The 25,386-nt window shown below is 39.0% G+C and overlaps 1 protein-coding gene across 7 annotated transcripts in view; it reads right to left on the bottom strand.

The window, feature by feature from the left end:
• The window catches only part of cntn3a.1 (contactin 3a, tandem duplicate 1), a 110,099-nt gene that overhangs the window by 5,846 nt on the left and 78,867 nt on the right, over nucleotides 1-25,386 (bottom strand). For 6 of the 7 annotated variants that reach the window (XM_085912597.1, XM_085912607.1, XM_085912590.1 and 3 more), the window contains 14 exons: nucleotides 23,818-24,021; nucleotides 23,246-23,348; nucleotides 22,209-22,393; nucleotides 20,699-20,838; nucleotides 17,076-17,208; nucleotides 14,879-15,029; nucleotides 7,899-8,026; nucleotides 5,411-5,586; nucleotides 3,830-3,947; nucleotides 2,397-2,555; nucleotides 2,123-2,272; nucleotides 1,610-1,680; nucleotides 1,052-1,286; nucleotides 119-234 (listed from right to left, as the gene is read on the bottom strand). In XM_085912597.1, the coding sequence (XP_085768723.1) occupies nucleotides 119-234; nucleotides 1,052-1,286; nucleotides 1,610-1,680; nucleotides 2,123-2,272; nucleotides 2,397-2,555; nucleotides 3,830-3,947; nucleotides 5,411-5,586; nucleotides 7,899-8,026; nucleotides 14,879-15,029; nucleotides 17,076-17,208; nucleotides 20,699-20,838; nucleotides 22,209-22,393; nucleotides 23,246-23,348; nucleotides 23,818-24,021 (2,069 nt within the window). The remainder of the gene's footprint in view (nucleotides 1-118; nucleotides 235-1,051; nucleotides 1,287-1,609; nucleotides 1,681-2,122; nucleotides 2,273-2,396; nucleotides 2,556-3,829; nucleotides 3,948-5,410; nucleotides 5,587-7,898; nucleotides 8,027-14,878; nucleotides 15,030-17,075; nucleotides 17,209-20,698; nucleotides 20,839-22,208; nucleotides 22,394-23,245; nucleotides 23,349-23,817; nucleotides 24,022-25,386) is intronic. The other variant, XM_085912612.1, reaches the window with a different exon arrangement.

Raw genomic sequence — 25,386 nt, 5'->3', positions numbered from 1 at the left:
CAATATAGCTATGCACAAATAGTGTGTGTCTAATTAAAATGAGCTAAAAAGCAAGAAAAAGCTAAGATTAGTTTTTTTTGTGTCCAGCTGCTATTGTGTGGGCATGTGCTGTTTTTACCTCATAGCCCAGGATGCGTCTGCGATTGTTGCTCCAGGCCAGAGGCTTCCAGGTGACCTCCACCACAGATGCCGAGATGCTCTTCGCCCTGAGCCTCCCTGGTGCTCTGCTGGGCTCTGAAATGTACACAATACTGTCTAGACATATACTTGCTTCACACCTTTGAACACATTTTTTTTTTACCACTTACTTATTATTGTGATTATTATACAAAAAAGTAAAATAGCACACATTTAATAGTGACTATGATGTTAAACATTGGCCGATTTGACTGCAAAGTATATGGTCGATATCAATATATAGATGTTTTTTATTTTTATAACTCTTGAAAAATAAGGCTGAATGTATTTAATATTATTTTAACAGATAATACCTAACCTTTCATCTGAGTTCAACAATAAACTTCTCCAATAAAAACATCAAATAAATGCTTTCTCAAACATAATAGTAGGACTGAGCGATATAGCTGAAACATTTTTCTCAATATAAGTGAATTATGTACGATATCAACATTGTCTATGTCAATTTTGATAAGTACTGATATTTTTGTAGCTCTTGAAAATAATAAAAACAGTTTCTGTGTACTTTATAAAGTTTAGAGTTGCTCCTCTCACAGTGATATTTATGTGATAGAGGCTAGTTACACACATGAACCTTCATTCAATGTTCGTACAATGTAAGTATCGTGTACTAATACTCTTTACAGTGCCAGCATTAGCGTTACCCAACCACCACCAAAGTCACGGGTAATATCGACCTACGGTGCATGCAAATCAGCAAAAAGAGAAAGAACAAGAGTAAAGAAATAAAAACAATATCAGGTGTATGTCGTGGAGTTGTTCTATGTTTTCTGAAGCCATTCTCACTATCACACATTACGCACCATTTATACGATACTACATTCTACGTAGTTGTGTTTGTTTCACTACATACCTTCCTCCGCTGAGTAGATGGTTGCCACAGGACTAAAAGGCCCTTCTCCGTTGTTGTTGTAAACCCCGACTTTGATTTGGTAAGATGAATAAGGGGGAATGCTCTCGTTCTTGAAGACATATCTGGAGGCGTCAGGGGATGTGACAGCAGCCTGCATCCAGCCCTGTGCACCCAGTGGGCGGAAAGCCACCACATAGCCAAAACCGGGGCCGCTCTGCAGCTCCTCTGGAACAGGCTAGAGTAGGATAAGATGACTCATAGGGATGACTCAAGAAAGTGATCTTTAAAGTTATTAATACCAAACGAAATGCACTATTGCAATATAGAGGAATACGGCTGAGGGTGATGCTGAAATTGCAAGTACTTATCACACCGCATAAGTGGATTTATACTAAGGAGAAAAAAATATGACTATTCCAACAGGCCTTGAGCGTTAATCTTTATGTTGCGGTTCACAGGCGGGGGAAAGTCAAATAAATAAAGAAAATACAGAATGTGCAGGAATGTCTTTCTGGAAAATAAAAGGTAGACTACTAACTCAGAGAGAAAAAAAAATACCTCCCAAGTGATGACCAGTTCTGAACGTCCCCCTCCACCACCATTCACTCTTGCTGGAGTCACCCTGGGAACTTATATATGAACAGAAAGGATTAGATGCGTCATGCAGTTAAAAAAAAAACTGAAAAAAAAAATTCTAAACACGCTTTACTCAATAAGTAATGTTTTCATCAGAACAATCAGATTAAGATATTTCAGGCATTTTGAAATTGCGAACAGAAATGTAGTTCATGTACTGCATGGCAAATTCTGAATCTAGAACCACTAAGTTTCGATTTAGTTCTTCATTTCATTCATTTTTCTCTTCACAAAGACGAGTGAAGCTACAAAATACCATGGCTGACATCAGCAGCAGGGAGGTTTGCATTAACAAGAGGCACAATAGAGTTCTTTCAGAATATCTAATGCTGGGCTTAGTGTGTTTCCCCCACTTTTAATCAACAAAGCTCCTGAATAAACTTACTTTTGGTGGTGTTGATTTGGAATTAATTATAAGTAAGTTGTGGTACATACGCGTGTCCTTGGTGCGGGCCTTTCTTGAGGCTTTGCTGGGCTCTCCTGTTCCGATGTTGTTGGTTGCCAGTACTCTGAACTCGTACTCCACCCAGGGATTCAAGTCGATGACAGTGGCTGACAGCTGCTTTCCCCCGAGTAGCTCAGGAACTAAGAGACATTACACCAAATTACCTTTCATCAAAACCCTGAAGAATCCACACTGGAGTTGTCAGTGAAGTATTTACTCTTTTCATATGTAATTTTTAAAACCCTTTAGATGTAAGCAACCTACCAGTGGAAACGGCTTGCCACCCAAGCGAAAAAAGGGACCTGGCCTGGATGGTATAGCTGAGAATGGGGCTGTGGTTGTCCATCCCAGGTCCCCAGGTCAAGAGTGCCGTGGTCTCTGTCACCTCAGTCACTTGACAGTCCACAGGGGGCCCTGGAGGACCTAGACACCAGGGTATGAAATTATTTTCCAAAGGGGCAATGTGAGGAACTAGAGTTGCTGTTGAGGGCCAACATTTTAAATGTATTAATTCTGTGTAAAGCTGTAAATTTAATTGGTGATAAACATCAGTGTCGGATCAGGGAGGCCATTGAGATCCGTAAGCGAGGCCCGAGGACCATCAACAGGGACCCTACATGCTCTCTACCACCTGGAGCAGCATTTTGGAGAGGTGAATGGACAGCAGAGGGCGTGACTCACCTGTCAAATATGACAGGTGAGCCATGCCTTTCATCCATCAGCTGATAAAGATGTGTCCTAATCACACCAGTGTCATTCTGATGAAGGCGGAAGTACACGCCGAAACATGTCAAGTAATGCAACCTAAAATACATTGTTTGAGATAAAGGAACCAGTGAAGTGATTCACAAGTAAAACAAAATGAACTTAGTACAACTGTAAATTGTATTGTTTCAATAAGGTCCTACTGTGTGTATGTTGTTATATTTAGGAAAATAAAAAACAGTGCAAGCGTCCCAGAAGGATAATTACAGAGCGTAGTCGTGTAATTAGGCCTTATTCTATGTCAATGGTTTCCAATACAAGAATCACTTATGACACTTGTGACACGTATGTGCAATTTCGAAATGCAGAGTAAGTTAAGTATTAACAATAATGTAACAAACCTAGAGTTTTTTTCCATGAAAAAATTCTATATTAACCTTAGATGGCAGAAAATACTAAAGATAGCTTTCCCCTTCTCCTAACAGTTAGCAGGGCACACAGAGACGAACAAACATCCACGCTCGGACACCTACAGGCAATTTGGAGTGTTCAATCAGCCTTCCATGCGTGTTTTTGGGATGTGGGAGAAAACCGGAGTACCCGGAGGAAACCCACGCAGGCATGGGGAGAACATGCAAACTCCACACAGGGAGAGGCAATCCAACCCACACCCTCCAAACTGTGAGGTAGACATGCTAACCAGTGTGCCACCAAGCCGCCCTGTATTTTATTGTATTGTATTGTATTGTATTGTATTGTATTGTATTGTATTGTGTTATATTGAGACCTCTCATCAATTGTGCAGTAACCGACTCGTTTAAGAAAAGAGTAAAAAGCTGGCTTGAAACAAGGAAGAAATCTTCAAATGTAAAAATTACTGATTTTCTCTGAATTAAAAGTTTTCTTTCTTTTACAATACTGTGAGTGCTTCTACACAAATTCTACACAATTTGAATATATTGGCATAGAATATGTGATACATCTTATCTTACCTCTGACCACCATATCAGTAGCAATAGAGACACTGTCCACCTTGGTCTGAACTGCACATGTGTATTTCCCAGCATGCCTGAGCTGAATATTCCGGATCATTATGTCCCCGGCCGAGCGCTGTCAAAACATTTCAGGTTAATTTATATAAATAAAATAGCTGATTTTTTTTGGTATTCACTTTATGAGTGTGATCGTGGTAGTAAATTCAATGGCGTAACCTTAGGGAGACAGTCGTGCTTTGCAGTTATTTACAATTATTGTTTGAAGATTTTTTTCTATCATATTTATCATTTAATGTATTCATCTTTTCTGCACAAACGTCTATCAATGCCAAATGCATTCATTCTACCTTCAAAACCATCAGAGCCACAGGAATAGTAATAAATAGTGTTCGTTTAAAAGAACGTTCCTAAAATGTTACGTTTTTAAAGCAATAAATAACTAAAATATACTACATCATATTTATATCATACATCATATAAATAAATAAATAAATACGTATATATATATATATAAATACATATATATATATATATATATATATATATATATTCTCAGGAAATAGATCAAAACTAGTAATCTGTTTTATTTACTTCAAGTTGTACGGTGTCTCAAACAGTGGCAACATTCTGTCACTGACTGAATGAAAACAAAGCCCGACTGTCACCAAAATTTGTGTGGCCATGCATAAAAATATAAAACTCATAATCTGACAATATTCTCATATTGAAAATGCGGTAATATTTTGGAAGATAGTCACGTTAGAAGTGTTACCTCGTTAATATATACATATGCATAATAACGCTTCTGCTATGACTGTCTTCAAAAATATTGCAAGTATGTGCAGCATGTTTATTCTAATTTGTTTTACAGTAGTACAGATAAATGTAATGCTTAAGTACAGAATCAATATAGTATTGTTTAACATCAAAACACTCCCCATCCTTACTCTTGACTAACCAATAATTGTCAAGGAGCTTGCTGATTATCCTTCACTCGCTATGCAGTATTTTTCACAGCACGTTAGTGATCTGAATGCAGTGGGGTCAAGGGATTAAATAAACTGCAGAGCAGGAGACATTATTAGGCTACTATTGCCCATGATCACTTTGAGTGCAAGATAAAAATAAATAGGGAATGATCAAGCACATCATAATTGCTTCTCTTGTTTAGGAGAGAAACATTGTTATAGATGATCAAGTAATATGCTTGGCTGCACACTGCATAATGACTTAACTACTTGCTGCTCTTGTTGATGGAGGATGATATTACCAGCTCAACGGGCAACCACAGATCCTTTAACACTTATCTGTATGTTTCTTATAAGCAAACAATGAATAGGTTGTTCCCTGATGTATAGGATAAATTAACCTGTAAACTGATAAGAGATCGAATTAGTGGAGCTTTTTTTACATACAATGAAGACCAACTCTCCCAAGAGTCTCTTTAAACTACAGTTAAGTAAGAACTGTGTGGTTAGAGATATTTGCTGTATTTGATAGCGCAAGCCTCACCATTTCTGTGTGTGAGGGATTTCATTTGTATGTGGCTGTGTTACTTTCAGAGTTTAAAAGACTTACCCCACCAACTCTTTCAAAATAAGCCCCTGCGCTGCCAAAGTGGATGAGCTGCTCATTGAAGAACCATGTGAACTTGAGATCCAGCGAGGGGTCATGATAAACCTGGCATGGCAGCACAATGCTTTCCCCCACCGTCACATCTAGATGACCGGCCGGGCTTGTGATCACAGTTGGCTCTGGAAACATGGAGCACTGGTTGAAAAAATGCTAAGCAATAAGTTCTCTATTCATGAATCACACACTTTTTGCAGGACTTTTTGAGTATGAGTGTATATTATCCTATGACTTTTCTGCTTTATGCTCCATGAACATTTAACTGTATATGGAAAAAAATATAAGTCATCCTTTTTTTTCTTTTAATCCTGTTCCAGATATTCACTCAACTCAGAATAAATTGTATTTGGTCTGTAGGTGAGCAAATATTGTACCTCTTATGTGAGTTGCATAAATTACGACACATTCCAATGTAACTATACTGCTGCAGTGGCAAAGAAAAATAAACTCAGCCTGCAATGCAATTTAAGTCTGTCAACACTTTGTCTTTTTGTGTTTGCATTTTACTTTTCTCCAGCTACGTGATCTTTATTCTGTCTCATATGGGTTCTCGTTTAATACACATAATAGATAATAGAGCAAAGGTTGAGAGTCCGATGAGCAGTGAATTATACATGCATGTCATAAGTATTCTAGTAGACAGAGGAGTCAATACAGCTTTTCAGGGAGAGTAAAGGTCTGTATTTAGCTCTGTCAAGACAAGGCAAGTTGTTTATCTGGTAGCGGCTAAAGAGAACTGGCTGGTCGTAGCAGAGCATTCTAGGTGAGTCCGGGCAAAGTTTCAATACTGGATGCAAAACGAGAGAAACTTTCTGCCCGTTGATAGCAGAGCTGTCACGCTCATTTCTTGTTATGACTGCGGGGGAAATCGCAAATTGGCTTCCTCATTCACAACATACAGTATTCCCCTGCACACGATAATCCTCATTCGGTACAGTTCTGTTTTTATAGCTCTGAAGCGGCTTCTTTTACAACCTAGATTTTAATATTTGCATCAGAATTAGCATAGAAATTGCTGCAAATTTTGTGGGTATGCCTCAATATGCTCATACTGATCAAGTAGAGCCTAAATGCTATATCTGCAGTTTAATTTTCCATTTAGAAGGAACACAAAGCATGACATGAATTCCAGATGGAAGAATAATTTACACTCTGGAAAGCAAGGTACACAACAATTAGATATATTAAAGTCGGATTGAGCTCTGGAGCCAGAAAGCAAGATTTACTTGTATACGTAATTAACATTATTGTAATTGACCCTTTACTAAATTAAACCAAATAGACAGTCTGATGAGAAAAAGGTTGTCTGTAGTTTCAACTAGTGAATGTCAAAATTCCCACTTAAACGAACGCACCAGTGCAATTGCAGCAGCAACTCCCTCTCCAGCAGAGGCATGCTACTCAGTTGAATAAAGTGGTAATATAGCATTAATTATTTATGATAAAACGTTCAGGCTGATCATTCAAAAAGACATAAATATTTACACACAATGTAAAGTGATACTGAATTTGAAAAATTAGGAGCTTAAAATTCTAATATATAAACACATATCTATATGTTACCACAACTTGTATATAGAAAGAAAAGAACTGGGGATGTGGGAATGAATAGTTGGGTGTCTGGCAAACGTATTTGCAATTCAAAACAGATGTGAAGGGGAATCACCAAAGGCCACTCTAATAGAGCACTGTTGTCAACTCGGCTCTTTAAAATGACCCCGAGATCTTACTGCACAGCAGAGGAGTGTTATTTAGAAGGTTTTAAAAAAAAAGCCATTGTCCATAAAAATAAACGAAACACTAAGGCAAACAAATGCAATCAGCTTTTAGCTTCTTGCAACTAATTGGACTGCACAAAGTAATTTAAAAGGCCATGGCGTACCTGGGCACCTTGGTTTAAGTGTGTGACTTTAGTGTGATTTAAAGCGCACAACAATGACTGCTGATTGTCGAGGATATTTTGCACACCAGCTGCTTTAATCTTACTGGATTTATACGTTTGTAATTGCTTTATAATTTTAGCTGCTCGTCACTGATGTGCGACAGGAAAACAGAAATACACAGTGTTCTCTTCGAATGAAGACTTTTATTCAATGTTACCATAGCATTTTGTGGCTAATAACTGGTGCAATGAAATGTGATCCTTCAGGTTTGCAAGCGAAACGAAGAAACGGTAAAGATGTTTCTTTCTTATTTATTTTTTTTGCTTCAGTTCAGATTGATGATCTAATTGTTTTTTCATTCAACTCTGTTATGTTAAAAGTGAAGGAAGATTAATAATTCATCCACCCAAATTTTATAGCACTTGCCCTCATTAGGGTCAGGAAAGCTGGAGCTATCCAATCTAACTTTAGGCGAGAAGCAGGAGCCGCCATGGACTGGTTGTCAGTCACTCACCAGGCAATGATTAATCTAACAAAACATAAGTTCTTACCTTTAACCAAAAGGCTACCGGCGCTGCTTGCTACGCCAAACTGGTTTCTGGCTACGCATGTGTACAGACCGGCATCCATTTTAGAGACATTGGATATGCGAAGACTTCCATTATCCAGCACAGTAACTCTGCGGAAAAAAAATGCGCACACAGACACATACCCATACAGTTTATACAAAGTTTATGAGGCGTATCTGATTAAGACCGTTGACAGCATCAGTGTTGGTTTAAGGAAATTCAAGTGAAATTCAGCCCGGCTTGCGCTAACCTGCATGGTCATGCCGCTGAAATGAACAAGCCCACTATCCTAAAGCGTTTTAAATTGAGCCTGGTGTTTATCTCAGCAAATTTTAATTGGCTCCCTGCGCTGCAGTGTGACATAAGCAGGACTTCAGCACCAAGTGCCACAATTTGATTTCGCTGCACTGACTTGATAAGAACAGTGCACTTTATGGGAAGATCTACTCATACCGTGTAACTGTACTTAAATTGCTAATATGTAAATTTTTACTCCATACATCATATATACACAAATTGATGCCAAATGCATGCACTCACCCTGTATGCAGTATGATAATCATAAATTAAACTTGTTCCAGTCCAACACTTCTACTGTATACTTGTATTATAAATCTCACACTACCATTAATCATAAAAATAAATTGTCAACTCTTGTGTAAAGTCATGAATGAAAATATTCTCCGGGTAGAATTGGCTCAATTGCCGCGTTTATTGTGTTGCTGTTGCATTTATGAATATTAACGACTTAAAGCTGAGAAAAGCACAGTCAGACAAAAGATAAATATCGCCTTCACCAGTTATTGAAATTGATTCAATTATTCCTCATAAATGTCAGTAAAATCTCAGGAGGAACAAAGTCGACCCGCTTGGCTGCGTGACAATAAAAGAAGGTTGAGCCGCTACAACAGATTGTCCCAGCAAGCGACAACAACAAAGCTTCTCATTTCAAATGTCGCCGTCATCAGTCAAGCCTGGCAGATCTCATCTGACGCAAAGAGTGTGCTTGTGCCGCTTTATCTGTCAACGAGCTGCTCTAGTGAAATATAACCAGATATGACGGATGAAAAGTCAGCAAGGTAACTCTTGTGCAGTGAAGAGCAGATGCTTCCAATTCCCAGAGATTTGAAGAACAGGTTCACGTCACAGAAACTCTAATTCTAAGGTGCATCAGTTTATCTCTGGGTAATGGCACCTCGTGTGTATGTAAATTACCATGACAGAATTCAATGTACTGGTTTCTCGCTTGTTTTGAATGCAAGCATGTGAATGTACAGACTGGCAATCCCTTGGCACATTTAGGGGATATCCATCCATCCATTTTCCTGACCGCTTTTCCCCACGGAGGTCCTGGGCGTGCTGGAACAAAAACGAACAACTATCTGCACTTGCACTCACACCTACAGGCAATTCGGAGTGCTCAATCTGCCAACGATGCACGTTTTTGGGACGTGGGAGGAAAACGGTACCCGGAGAAAGCCTAAACAGGCACAGGGAGATCATGCAAACTCCACACAGGGAGGGCCAGAAGAGGAATTGAACCTGCAACCTCTGAACTGTAAGGTGGACGTGCTAACCAGAGCCCACTGTGCTGCCATCATTGAGATACATAATGTACAAAAAATGTACACTGATTGATTGGAGGGAATTACGTGACACCACAATTCTGTGGGAGATATTTTCTAAGGGAGCGTCAGTCCTGGCCAGCTAATGGCGTGTAACATTTGGACTGGAAAACAACTTGTATCGTCATTAGACATGTCCCAATTACAAAGCAATGTAATTTTTTTTAGAAACATGAAACCACGTTGAGGCCTACCAGGTGGACACAGAAACAAAAAGCTGAGCTCTTATCTTATTTCTTCAATTTAAAGAAAGACACAGACACGAGCTAAGACGGGGGAAAAAACAACAACTCTGAAGCAACCTTTAGTGGGGCTGGGAGCACAACGTGGGCACTGGAAAAAAATATTTTGAAGACTTGTACATGTGGCAGGCATGCGGGACCCTGTAGTTTACACATAGTATTACTATGACAAGCAGGCGAAAGTTTCCTCTGCAGGTCGTCCAGGCTCTCCCTTCGAGCCTCTCACCCTATCTCTGTCATACGGGAGGGACTCAGAGTTTAGCACATTTAGAGGAGCCAGATGAGCTGGCTGGAGTGAGGGAAGTTTGAGCTCCCCTGCTGAAGCTGCGACCCGCCTCCAGATAAACGGTAGATAATAGATGGTTGGATGGATATTTTGTGTGTGTATGTTCATTTCCGTGTTACTTAGCGTTTCACACACGTTAGGTTTGTACACACTCGGGGTGTTTCAGTTGCTAAGTAAATGCAAACAATAATCTCACATTTTGAGTTTTGGAAAATACAGTATAAAATGTTCGTATCAGTACTGTTATGATGTTTTAAAAAAAGTCTGACCAATATTTGTACAAATAAAAAGATCTCTGTGGCAGATGTAGTGAAAAAATGGCTGGAAATGTCTCATTGTAGGATATAATCACCGAAATATGCTGCCTCCAAACACCTCGCTTGTAATGGGAGCATCTTTTAAAAGCATTTCGGTGTCAACATGGCCTTGCATTTATTGTGTGCTGCAAACACCTTTTGAAAAAAATGAAAAACGAAAAATTTATTAAAAAAGACAGCAGGATTTGTTTGGTTGGGAAGGTAAACAAAGAGAAATTGGTTGAAAATTACTGGTGTGAATAGTTCGTTCTATTGAGAATCAGGGCAAAATCATTTTGTCCACTGCATCCACTGCAGAGAAAGCAAAAACTACTCATAGATTCATCATGTTCATTTAGCATGTAATGCCGTATCAGACTATCATAATCTACAGAGGATAATAATGACCAAAAATAATATGAATGGTCTCTAAACTCTATTCTCCAAAGAGCAGCAAAATATCTTTGACAAACGTTAATCCCATAACCTTGTTAAAGATGAACACCCTCCAGCAAATAATCACATCTCTTTGAATTATTTATCTAATTATCTGATTTTGGGGGAATGGTTTTATCTTAATTATTAGAAAGAATCTGCTACCATTAATTCCTTTGAGCACAGATTTGAACATTAACATAATCATTGTGGTTCTAACTGAGTAAGTTATCAGGGAGCTAAACAACACTTGAGTGCCGCTGGCATGTTCGATGGCAGCAGACAAAGTTGTCTTTTAATCTTTAATCTAAGTAATTTTTTCAGTAAGAGAGGTCGTGCCAATTTAATCAAATTTCTTGCCATCAATTTTTTATCCTGCCTCCTAGCCCCGATTGTACAGCAATTTCCTGAACACATTTGGATGCTTTGAAATTAATTACCCAGCTCAAGATGCCATTTTCTACTCAGTCATGGGGTTATGCCAATATTTCAAACAACTTGCTTAAAATACAGCTGAACACGCCTCTTTAATAATGAATACCTTGCAGACGGCCTGAAGCCCTCCAAATTGAGCCAAAATGACCAATATTGCCCTAAAGACTAGGGAAATTAAAATACATTGTCCACTTGTACCTGTGGGACAGCAAATTTAATCTTGCAGGTGAACCCAAGGGGTCTTTTGTTGTGGACGGTAACATTGAGTTATGGATATGAGATGTCACACTTGTATGTCGAGTTCTCTCCTCAGCAATCTTAAAAGGGATTATCCAGGATAAAGATTGGGAAGAGCATTATCTATCTGGAAAGCTTTTTACGTTGGTCTTCCTCCTGTCAAATATTGCACTAGAGCAATTAACAGGAGTGGGGAAATTTGTGAGGCACATAAAAGATTGAGTAGTGTGATACAGTAAATAGGCACTTTTCAACCTTATTGGAGGGTGTTAAAGTGAGCTAGTGGGTCTAATCGAGTAGCTCAGTCTGTCTCTCCATGGTGCAACAAAAAACTATCAGGCTGTAAATAAAAAGAAAACTTAATTTGAACCACTAAAGAAAGATGGCATAGTAAAACTATTTACTACTACGATATTCCGGCAATCTGTTTATTCCATTCTTTGCAGTGACATGACGTTTTTTTTTATAGGCAGCACTTGAGAAACAGTACTTGAAGTATTTCTGATGAATTACGCTATTAACCATGTTACTATTCTCAAGCATGATTCCCAGTATTGTATTACAAATAGTCGTGGCAGTGATCAGCGGTTACATTGAATTTGTTACACACTTTACATTGACCTACAGCTCTCCACATACAGTACACGGAAATGTCAAGGCTATCTTGTTCTATTTGCATTTGCATGCTGTACGATTAGCGGAATCGCTGCAGCAAGATTTTATTTACACATCTGGTTCTGCTTTATTCTGAGCTAGTTTGTACCTCTCTACTCCACATCCTTGAAAACATTATCCCTGAAAGATTAAGAAGGAATTATGGGTATTTTAGTTCTGCCAGTGGGATGGATTACTGCTCTGCTACTGCTGTAATAGGGCTGGTAGAAGCCTCATTTCTGTGCAGTGGAAACTAAAATCTAACGAGCAAGGAAGCAGGGAAAATGCTTGCGAGAGATGCTGCAATAATGTCAACGTCTACATTTGGTATGCAACTCACCCACTACAAACCCGAATGGGAAATCTCCCCATTTGGGTGCCATTGCACATAGCCTTATGGCTCCATTTTTCTTTTTATGTTTAAGAGGATGATGAAGCTGCAAGATGGGTCGATCTTTTCACAGCACAACAAATAATCTTGGTGCTGATGCAGACGCTCAGTTTCAAATAAAACATCTTAGAGCTGTAACCACTGCGTCTTTTGGGGTGGGATTGGTATTTACTATCAGATCAGCCTTTCCATTTTCCCAACAAACTGTCTGGCTGGGGGTTCTGAGTTGAGACTTCAACTGCTCCTACACTGCGGTGAGGATGGATATCTGAGGAAAGAAAAAATGCTGAACAAGCCGAGCAATTAATCCCGTGTGGAATGACAAAATTGGATTTGATGTATGTTCCAGCAGGTGTGATTTACCTCCTGCTGGTGCATTCCTGAACGTTGAACACATTCAAACACATAGCAATGAATCACTGACAGATTTGAACACTTTTTGATAAGTGAGGTTTTGACTTGCATTTGACACCATTCCAGGAAGTACAACAGGACATGTTAACAATGTGCATCCTGAAGGTCCTTTGAAGCACCCCCCAAAATAAGAAATATATAATTGCATTATTATTCGGCTCGGTGGGGCACTGGGTAGCACGTCCGCCTCACAGTTAGGAGGGTGCGGATTTGATTCCACCTCCGGCCCTCCCTGTGTGGCGTTTGGATGTTCTCCCCGTGTCCGTATGGGTTTTCTCCGGGCACTCCGGTTTCCTCCCACATCCCAAAAATATGCTTGGTAGGCCAATTGAGCACTCCAAATATTCCCTAGGTGTGAGTGAGAGTGGTTGTTCGTGTCTGTGTGCCCTGCGATTGACTGGCAACCAGTTCAAGGTGTCCCCCACCTACTGCCCGATGATGGCTGGGATAGGCTCCAGCACGCCCGAGACCCCCGTGGGGACTAAGCGGTTCAGAAAATGGATGGATTGATGCATTATTATTCAACAATTCAGAAAATGCACGCCTTTTTGTGCTCATTGATTTCGGTTCGGTAGACGCCCAAAAACCAATTACCGTATGTCATGTATAGGTTAAAAGTGAAAGTAGTGTATGCTCATCGCATTAATTATTATCAATTATTTTCTATGTATTCTCATTCAAATTCTTTTTAAATTTTCTATCTATGCTAATGGTGACATGCATAAAAATTGCTCTTCATTTGGATGCAAAATGTGCATAAAAGTTCAGATTTCACATCGACAAAATACATTTGTGAAAATTAAAATGAGGCAATTGTTTTGCGTGCATACTTTTTACTTTATTTTTCTTGCTATGCATCATGTTTCAAGCGAGATTAAATAAACGTCAAGTATAAAGTGAATACTGTTGCTCAAAACAAATTTGCAGATTCACAGACAATCAAAATAATCTACATCACTCCCTATGACATCCAGGTTGCATATACGTGACCTGGCCGTTCAGATAGCGGTCACATAACAAAACAACGGATACATATCTGTCCTACGACGACATATGAAAGTGTCCCAGGTCGAATGCAAAAAAAAAAAAAAAAAAAAAAAAAAAAAAAAAAAATGGAATTGAGCCGTTCAGACTGTCTTCAGATACAGATCGTATATGGGCAAAAAAAATCATAATTGAGCTGCAGTGTCAATGTGTGATGACACCACTATTTAAACCCATATTTAGCCGGTCTAAAGATTGTTCTACTTTCTGCCACCAAATTGTTTGGTGCATGTTAGGACTATGGAAAAGAAAATATCCTGGGTCTATCAGAACACCCAGCGTGGCGTTGTGAGAAAGAAAGCTTGAGCCTGCACGGAAATCAAGTTGTGGCCGTTTCTATGCAGAGCACTGTCTATGAAAATAGAGCCCCTTATCGTCCTGTCTTTCCTTGCTCAATGAGGTACTGCATTGATCCATGCAACCTGATTTCTAATAAGACAAGGTGTCCAGTTAGCTCCCTCGATGCCACATCCATTACTGCAGAAGAAGGTATGTTATTCTGCAGCTTGTCATTGATCAGCTCTTTTGGGGATTGTTTCTATTACGTACGTCTCACTGCCTGCATCACCATCATCTGCCTCGAGTTTGAATAGACGTGTAGAACTCGCATGCTGCTAATGAGCTGCTAGATCTAAGAATGGTCAATTACCTTTTTGTAAACAGTGTGGAAGCCAGCCCCAGCCAGACCCTTAGAACAATTAAGTCAAAGAGAAAATGTGGAATCCAAAAGGGAAAGGGGTAGAATGCAAAATTTAAGATTTTACTGTTTGCCATGGTTTGGTTATTTGCAGTTTGTCAACATGAATAAAAAGTCGACAAAAGCTAAATAACATGTCCATGAATTTTGCTTCAATAACGATAGCAGTCGACTGTTCAACACACATTCACAATGAAACCCAGTACCTGTGGTTCTCTCTCAAGGCTTCTTTTCCTTTCCTCCACGAAATCACACCCCAAGGAGACATCTTGGGCTTGCATTCGATCAGGACATCACCACTCTGTCGCGCCAGAGTTTGGGCTTTCAACAAATTCTGTGAGAAGTCTGGAGCGATGGCTAGATGAGAGTCAAAACAAAAGAGAAATGAGATGGTTTTCTTCCCATTACTTTAGTGGCATTATAATGTACCCATGTGAAACACTTCTGTATGAATTACAATATGAAATAAGATATGTGTCTATTTTTTCTTTTTTAGTAGATCTCAAAACCCAGTACATTCTGGTGCAAATTAAGCACACATAACATGGCTGACATTCCAAACGTATTATATTCTTGCTCTTACAAGCTCGTCATTGCTGACGTCAGCCGTAATTCGACTCAATTTCATTTTTTGAGCATACACTTATAATAATACAATATACGTAGCTGTTGTGCTATTATATTTTCAAATACTTATTGTGATATTAATTTGCTGTTCCTATCCCGAACACATTTCGAGCCAAACTTCTGTGAAAAGTGTACTGAACATGTAAGTATTTACTCTGGTCTTTCAAAACTCGGCATTTCACACTAGTCAAGTGATTTGCAGTAACTTCTTCTGCTTTTTAGGTTCTTGCTTTTTGCACAGTGTGCTACTCCACACTTGCCTGTAGTCATAGCGTTACAACGGAGGCGAGGATCAATTCCGTAATGCAGAGCATTCACACCACGCAGCTCATAGCTGCTGTCTATAAACATTGTGCAGAGCAAGTTAGCTAAGTGCCAAGCGTTTGTGAACAGCAGGGAAAGTGGGGACTCGGGAAGATGGGTGATTGTGTGACGTAGACAAGCCGCTTTTTTCTTTTTTATAATCAACTCAGAGCTGATTCATTAGCGTGACCTATCCACGAGTAGCATGCTACCTCTGATTAATGAGCTTTTGGCGACAAAGAACACTTAAAAAACAACAACGCAGCTTTGGTGATCACAAATCTGCATTGTCTGAGATCAGGATTTCGATCTGAAAACGATAAATCATTCAGTTCTAGTAGGAAGGCTTGAATTACTGCTGCAATAAAGTCGTGAATATCGAGAAGCTAGATCCCTACCAAGGACATTATTCGAGTGAATGAGCATCTAAAAACATACAAATAACTTCATCTAGTACATAGGCCTGCTCTCACGCCCCTTTCTCTAACTAACAATATACGGTTGCTTATGCAAAAGAAAGACAATCACATATGCTCACAGAGCCACACACAATGCTTTTTTTAAGAGGATATTTAATGTGAAAGAAAGTGGGTTTTCCATTTCCATGCATTTCCCTTAAAATGGACATTATGCATGAAGAATGAAGGCTGTGAAGCAAAATGAAAGAATGCAAAATGAGAGGGAGGTTTCCATGGTGGTCCTTTAGGCCTCAATTACTGAGGTGCTGGTGTCTCATACGATTTGGTATGCGCTCACGCTCAGCAGAAAGCTCTTGCAAGTCTGCACACAAGCTGGCGCCGGAGACATACAAGGTGGTCAGAGAGATTCCAGGATTGGTGTCACTAAAGATTTATATCAAACTGCTAGTTCAATGTGGGACAGAGAATCAATCAGCACATCAATAGAAAGAGTTGAGGCAGGATCACTTGCCTGCCTTAACTCACAATGCCCTCAGCATGCAACAGTTCATGGCAACAAAGAACATTGTCGTGCTGGAGCGACCTCCCTACACGCCTGACGTGGCTGTGGGTGATTACAAACTGTCTTCACGGAACCTGTTTCAAAGACTAAATGAAATCAAGATGCATGTGAAAACGGAGCCGCAGTTTAGCTCTGAAGAATCCTTCAAGGAGGAAGGGATTATTTAGAAAAAGGAAAAAAATGTGTGGGTTCAGAATGTCTTTTGTGACACCAGTCCTGGCGCTGTTTGAACACATCTTGCAGGTGAGCACCTACCAATGCATGTCAGTATGTATCTGCCATACACAATAACATGGACTATAATACAAGTTTTGTTTCAGGCATTGCATCACGATTGTTTGTTTCAGTTCAGAACACCTGCCTTTTGACACCTTGCTTTTGTCTCTTAGCTGTTGAGGAAAATTCCTAACAAAATTTTTACCAGAACTGTCTCAGAAGTTATAGAATGACATCATGTGAATATATTCTGAGGTATCAACAAAGACTTCTTACCAATGACTCGAAGCTCAGCATTGGTGAATACTCTTCCATGCTTGTTCTCAGCCACACACTGGTATGTGCCAATGTCAGCCAGATTCAAGCTGCTGATAGTCAACACTCCATTATTCACCTGAATCCGGTCCTGCTTAAGACATACACAGAAGGCATTTGTAATCACTATGCAGGAAATGTCATGTAGTGCGACATTATTTGTATTCAAAGGGCAATGGTCTTGGCCTTCATCCTGGAACTTTGCTATATTGTCTAAGATACATCTGCAAACACAATCTAATGTTCTGATGTAGACCTTTTTGGAGTTGGACATCTTGAAAGTTAACTAAGGTAGACACACACACAGGCAATTAGCTATGCAAGAGATATACTACTTTGCTGAACTGACCTTTGAATTTATGTAAACTATCCTGAGAGAAAACTTATAAACTGCCCAATTAGTGCCACAGTAGCATCACAAAATAAAATAGTTGCTCATACGAGAGCACACATTACTGGAAGGTAGGTAATTAGTGCTGTATTTGGACAGTTTAAATTCAATCTGATGAATAACCTAATTTAATTCAAGTGTTAGCAACAGATTTTCCAGACCTGGGGGGTGATCAATCGAAAACCATGCTAATTTTCTTTAGTCCTAATAGAACCATGGTGAATGGCTGCAACCCACCGTTGTTTAACAGTGCTCACAGTGGTTGAGACCACACCTTAAACAAATCTTTATCCCTTTACCACGCAATTGCTGTTCATATTTTTTTAAGGAACCGTTCAATTTGAATAAAAAGATAAATGTCAACACAAACAAAAGTCACTTCATTCTTCTAGTTTGTAATTCTAACACAGTATGCCATTGTTGTAATTGTTTTTGTGACTGACAAGTATTGTAGAACACCCAAATCTGAATGCTTTTAAAGTTGGAAAAAAATGCTATGTCACAAATAAATAAACAAGTGAGATATCTGCTAATATTGTGAGACTTCAATAAATCTTAATCAAGATCGGTTTAGCTATTATACTGTATGCATGTCATAAAAATATATGTACGTATGGGTGTGTTGTATCAATATTGACAGTATTTGTTCTTTTAACCCCATCTCCATTATTTTTTACTGAATTAAAAAATAGTTGAATTATGTAAAAAATGGAGATCAGCCAACGTTCTGGAACAGATTGAGTTTGACCGGAGATGTCCCACTCTAGTTTTAATGGCTGTGTGGCAAATGTGTGTCTGTCATCTTAAATAACTCCAGAGCTAACACTTGAAAAGTCAATTGCTTCAAGTCTGTCAGTGACACAGCTGAGGAGCTTCAAACCGATGCCAGATCTAAAGCTCAGTCACATGATTGGCACACTGGTGACCTGGCGCCTGAGGGAGTTCTGTGTGAAGATGGATAAGATGCAGTTTCCAAATAAAACACAACAATCTGCATGGTTTGGGGCCAGGGAAGGATGCATATGTGTGTTCATTGTGACTTCGAATAGATGGCCCTTTTGAGGTTACATATTGCAAGCCCCAGGAGGTGACAAAGACTAAAGACATCTGCGTGAGTGCATGAGATGGTGTCACACTACCATTCTGTTCCCACTGTCCTGATTTTAAAAAAATCGTGCCGGCCTTATTCAGTTTTTAACGGTGGAGACAATAACCGCATTTGTTTGCTTCTCTGGCAGCACTGAATAATTTGTTATTCTGAAAACAGCACTGCTGCAAGTTGATCTATGAAGAACAAACGATAGGGGTATTGGTGCTCCCTGACATCTGAAAGCGCACTGAAAGTGTGCTCAGACATTTTTAAAACTGAAAGTCCACACTCATACTGAAGCAAGCATGTTGATGGTTAAGTAAAATACAATCCAGTACAGAGTGAGTGGGCCCTTGTTTTGACAAGGGAACATTTTGAAGTGACAGCTCTCCTTGGAGTCATTTATTCTTCTCGGGAGGGTCAGAAAAGCATAGGAGGAGCGAATAACATAATAGAGACCCAGAGAGAAGGTGAACCCAAAAAGGGAGATAAAAGACAGAAAAAGGCAGGGACAGGGACTGATAGATTCTAATGAGAAATAACAAATGCTCCCCCTGGCTCCCCCTTCACTTTTTCCTCCCACTCACTCTCTCTCTACACCACTGACCTTTGGGTTTGGAAATTGATTTAATGCTGCTGCTGTTGACGGTGGCATTTTGAAAATGGTAACACCTCAACTCATTAATATAGTCACATGTACAGAGAATGTTACCTGGGTAGACTGTCAGATGAAGTGTCACAAAAGTAGGTATTTACAGATCAATAATGAGGTATTCTAGTAACTATGGGTGCCAAACAGAGAAATTACCTTCGACTGACAAAACATTTTATAATAATCACATAGAGTCCCTGACAATAGCATTGATTGCACAATGTGTGTTTGTTGAACATAATTTCAAAAGTGAGGTTTTGAGAAGGTTTGTTAAAATCACTTAAATCCACAGTGAAGACAACTAGAGGTGGAGGGAAAGTAATAGCAGCCATTAATGGTAGTTCCTCAAGAGTAACACACACTTAAAAGCCTTTTCTTTGTACTTATGCACTGTACATGCTCACCATTTGCTGGTTTTCAACAGAGCAATTAACGGGATATTAATTTGACTTTGTGTATTGTCAAGAACAATCTAATGTTCTGTGATAGTAATATGCAACATTAGACATAAAATAACATATTGGAACCTTTTTTACAACACCTAGGTACAGTACACTTATGCATATTACTTCGCCTAGATTTTGGATGATTTCAAGAAAAAAAAACTGTTATTCTGGAATTTCGCCTTCACTCCTGGCTACCATACACATTATATGTGGAGGAATTAGGTTTCAAAGTTAATAGCCCATTGGGGAAATGAATTGAAGCAGAACACTCTTGTATAATGTGTGATCATTGTGTTTAAGCTCTATTAATATATCAGTTTACAATCCAAGTTACCAAGAAGCCGACATCATCGATCATTGTAAAGAGAGAAACATTGGCTAATCACACGAAGGTTACCTTTACTCATTTGGGCTACGCTACAACAAAGTACAAATGGGGCAAATTGGGAATGGAGATTAAATAATAAGGTATTGTGTCACTGTAAAAAGGAGAAAAGACACTGAGTAGTAGTATACAAAATAGAGGAGATAATTGTTGAGTCATTGGTGGGGGAAAAAATGCTTCATTAAATTCACTGCAAACGTGCATAAATCGGTCTCTCTTTTGAAGACAAATTTATTCTGCATATTTGATTTTATGATATTTAATACATACTTGCCTTTACAAACCAAAGTCTACAGATGTAGTGCATACAGATGAATACATACAGCAATGTATTTGGCTTCTGGCTAAACTGTTTTTCAGTTTTTGTGTTCTAATGAAATATCCATAGCTGGAACTGTGAATCACAGCAGTTGGTAGACAGCAAAACTTGGAATACATCCTGTTTAGAATCATTGTCAATATTTTTTGCCAAACATTTCGCATGTTTGGGCTCATTTTACGGCTGCATCTGTTATCCCTGACTACTTGTCCCTTTTCCACTTAATCTTTGTGGTGCTTTGGGGTGTGCAGAATTAAGCAATTAAAAGTATCCAAATTCCAACTCAGGAGAAGTCCCTTACCTCGATCATGTCCAGAGGCTCTCCATTCTTCAGCCAGCGGTACGAGGGTTTAGGTTTGGCACTGGCTTTGCACTCCCACACCAGAGTTTCATCAATAGTCTTCTGAACATCTGGGGGCTTCTCAGTCAAATGAGGAGCAGCTGTCACAAACCACATACAATAAATATGCAAACTAACAACAAAGTGTTTACCTGACAATGCAAGCAAGTCATTATTCAGACTCTTTAGCTAAAGACACAAAATATGAACCAACTTCCAAATTTGTTCAGCTGTTTTTCATTGCTTCTAACGGGCTAATATCATACCGGTTGTTTTGGCAAATACTTGCATGGGGACTAATAAGGCTAGCATTTTAAGAGTTGTATGGCGTAACAGTTAAGACGAAATATTCAAAATATAATTGATCTTAATTATACATTTTGAAATAATCCACTAATGGATTGTTGTCTATCTTTGAGTTAACCATTGCATTCTCTTTTTACTACTTCAGGCATCTAAAATTCCAAGAATGCCTCTATATTTATGTCACATAAATAATTTGCATCTAATCTCTGGTGACAGAATAGAAAGATTTATGGTGCTTTTGGAGAAGACACATTAATACAGGAAAACCTGCCAGGGTCAAGGAGAGAGAAGAATCTAAGTCAGTCCATCTCCTTGACATGATGTGTTGCATAGAGAGTTTGTGGTGTAATAGACACCAAGCTATCAAGATGTTGAAATTACATACTAAGAGGAGCACAATGACATGACTATGTTGTGATTTAAAACCTCAAATTAAATTAGACCTGATCACATCATACGCCAATTCTCTGTGCATATTTTTGTTGTATAAACAGCATTTTCAATTCTCACCTCGGATATTCTGAGCCCCCACATGCGCCACAAAGTCCTGCATTATCATATCAAAAGCATCCCTCTTACAGAAATGAGATGTGGATGATTATTTAATTCAAGCAAATCCCAACTGAGCTTTATATGCAGACATCATTAAAGCATGAAGTGCAAGATAATGGGAAGAAAAACTATAAATTCTTTCATCAAGAGCCATTAAAAGCTTACTCAGAATACGGCCATAAGGGCAGTGTTGTTGAGGGGCAAATCACTTCTCCCTGAAAGGTGATATAAATCTGTGCATGCAGCACCCAATGTTAGCTGTCGATACAATAAAGAGCTTGTCAGAAAAGAGCTATTGGGCACAGGTTAATTTATTGCCATATACCAATATATGATGCAGTTATTTATAGGCTCTAATAAAAGCTAGATATTTTATAACAACATAAACTTTTTTGCTGGACTCTCTCAAACTACAATTTTTTGCTGAACCAATTTTAATCTTGCTCAGTTTTGGAGAATCCTTGAGTTTTTTTAACAACCTCTATAAATCATAGGCTAGAGTATTTGATTAAAAAAAGACTGTAACTGGACAGTTTGTGGACGAGAAGTGCAAGGAAGGGAAGACGTGTTGAGATTTACACCCAAGCTATTACTTCCAATCGAATGAGCTTACCATAGAAGGACAGTTTTCCTTTTACAGAGTTCCTGCCTCTGCTGTTTTCAGCCAAACATTCATACATCCCTGCATCCTCCTGTTGAAAGTAAGGGATCTCTAATACTCCGTTTGCTTTATTGATGTCCACTTTTCTTCCCGAAGAGACTCCATCGACTCTCCTCCAACTGATGGTTGGCACTGGGCTACATGAATGTAAGCAATAGGATATAATGAGTGTTTAGCAGGGGTATGGGACAGACTCCAACAGAAGCATTGCACTTTCAGCGCCATCAGCGACTAAACACTCATTGTAGACAAGAGGTTGCCGACAGTTGGCACGTACACTGACTCAAGAGACATTTCTTTTCATCTTTATATCGCTAATGTACGTCATTCATCACAAGTCTGTGCAGGCTGACTTTCAACATTCGGACTAATGCCGAAGACATTTAGTCTTCCTGATTGGTACTTTGTCTCAGCTGGTTGAGCAGATAGAGACTGAACTGCCATCTTCAAGTGGGAGTCCTCGAAGAGCTCTTCAATTCATTTGTATTGAGGTAACTGTGTTTGACTCCAGTACATGAATTATAATTTGATCAAATTCTTCAGGGATTTTGATACAGATGGGTTTCATAACAAACATCAGACATACACTCCTTACATGTGCAATTTTATACTTGATGAATTTTATAACATATTAAATATAAAGTTAAGATCAAGTCGTTTTTGATGGAACATTTTGAAAAAGACCCCCTCCAAAAAAACAACCCAGTAACAATAATGAACTTGACTTTATATGAAGACTATTTTGTTTTTCTTGCTTTGAAATTGTTGAACAGTGAAGTATAGATTGAAGCACGATTAAAAGCTTTGAAAAGATATGTTTCAATTAAGGTCGAAATTGAAGCTTAAAAATGATTCATTAGAATGTGATATAATGTGTTCATCCAATTACTGTCACTGAATTTTCCAATCCTTACAAAATAGATTCTACTGGTACAGTCAGCAACTTATTGTGAGTCATCACTGGAGTTATAATACACAGGGGAACGTACTTTCCAAGTGCAAAACATTCCATCTTAACAGTTGAGCTCTTGGCAACTGGAACAACTTCAGGGAACTGCACCTCAATCTTTGGCTCATATTCACCCATTACACCTGGTGTTCCAAAGACAAATTGAGAATTGATGTCACATAACTGGATTCATCTTAAAGCCTGAAAATGTCACAAACATCAAAACAAAGTTCCTCAATGGTGATAATGTTCTGTGAAAGACAATCAATGGAAATATCTAAGGATGTGACCCCAAGGCTGGATCACACGCGTGCACGTTAACATTGTGCAAGGCACTAATACCTTACAGGCAAGTAGACGGAGCTGGAAGCAAGCTTCGGCTGGCCACAAGTGCAGCTAAACATGTTGCAGAGTCGCTCCAAAGTCAGTAATCATTAATTTTGTTCTCATGAAGAGATGACGAAGAAAAACGGAAAAGCCATGCTAATTTCAAGGACAACTGAAGACACAATCTCATATTGTATTTAGATTTGTATGTGAAGCATAATGTAAAACTAAAATAATCAGAATCTGAATATATGCAAGCTCCTCCGGTTGTGGCATTGCTCTTACCGTCTACTCGAAGCACGAGGGGTGTGGGTGGTCCTTGAACACTGCTTTTGGTGACTGTGTTGGTGACTACACAAGTGTAGTTGCCCACGTCCGAGGGTTCGACTTTGGCAATGTAGAGGTTGCCTGTCTTCTGGGACACGAATCGCCGCGTGTCCTGGATGACAAACGATGGGTACTCGTTGAAGATCCATGTGAAGGTAAGCTCTGTAAACAGTCACGGACATAGCAGATGTAAGATGCAAGTGATAAAGTCATGAGTGGATCGAACAGAGCCAGCCTTCTGTGATCAAAAAAGTAAAATAATAACCAAGAAGCAATTACTCTCCTTGTCCTGAAAGCGTGATTTAATGCATTGGGTTCACTATGTTACAGTGATAATTGTGATGGCACAAAGACGTTAGAATATTTACACCGCAATACTAACCACTGCATCTAATTCATTATTCTGCTTACTGTAATGATCAGACCACACTTGAGTACATTTTAAGAGCAGGTATTCCAATTATATTTTGTGGCTGGCAAATATTCACAGCAGAAAATAAATTCACAAATTACAGATGCTTTATTAAAATTATATGATGCCTTGAAAAATGCCCTATTACTGATTTATGAACAAACTCTAGATTTATCACACAGACAGGCCAAGTAAAATACAAACAGATTTTGTCTGTGGAAGGTTACAAAGCCATTTCTAAGCCTCTGGGACTCCAGCCAACCATGATCAGAGCCATTATCTACAAATGAGGAAAACTAGGCTCACTTGTGAAAATTTTAAAAAGTTGGTGTCTTGGATTACTCCATGAGTGCAACTGCGAATCTTCCAGGAAGTTAATGTCATTGTTTCTAACTCAAGTTTTGATTAAGACAACTGGTAGAAAAAGGCATCCGAGACGGAGTTGCAAGGCGAAAACCTCAGCTGGCAAAAAAAAAAAAACACAGATCACCAAGAAAACCTTAATAAGATTTTGGAGAGAAATTGTGTAGACTGAGACTTAGGTTGAACTTTTTGAAAGGTGTACAGCCCATTACAATAAAATAAAAAAAAAAAACGCCAACAGTTAAACATGGTGGTGGCAGTGTGATGGTCTGGGGCAGGCTGCTTTTTTTTACTTTGGGATCATGATGGCGACCTTGTTGTCTTCCAAAAATTCCTACAGGCTAACATCCAGTCATGCCCTCAAGCTCCAGCACTCTTGGATTTTGTGACAAAAGCTCCAAAACATAAAAGAAAGTCTCAATCTGAACAGCAATGAAAAAAAAAAAAAGGAAAAAGGAAAAAAAAGGAAAGACTTGGCCAATGCCAAGTCAAAGTCTAGACATACTGCTTGAAGGCCCTCCACCACGGCTGAGTGAAAATACATTTTCAAAGAACTGTGGGCCAAAATTCCTCCTTTTTTTTTTTTTTTTTTTTTTTTTTTTTTTTTACAATTGCTTGAGTTTAGTTATTGCTGCCAAGTTTGACACTAGCATTTGTTCGGGTCAGGGGACACATACCTTCCCGCAGTCCTTAATCAATAAAATCATCATTGATCGCAGTTTATATGTACTTGGGTTGTCCTTGTGAGGTAT

The sequence above is a fragment of the Syngnathus leptorhynchus genome, chromosome 1 (genome assembly GCF_054491065.1).
Source record: "Syngnathus leptorhynchus isolate UIUO chromosome 1, UIUO_Slep, whole genome shotgun sequence".
Lineage (NCBI taxonomy): Eukaryota > Metazoa > Chordata > Actinopteri > Syngnathiformes > Syngnathidae > Syngnathus > Syngnathus leptorhynchus.
The sequence above is the reverse complement of the archived record's forward strand: the minus strand, read 5'-3'. Positions and strand labels throughout refer to the sequence as shown.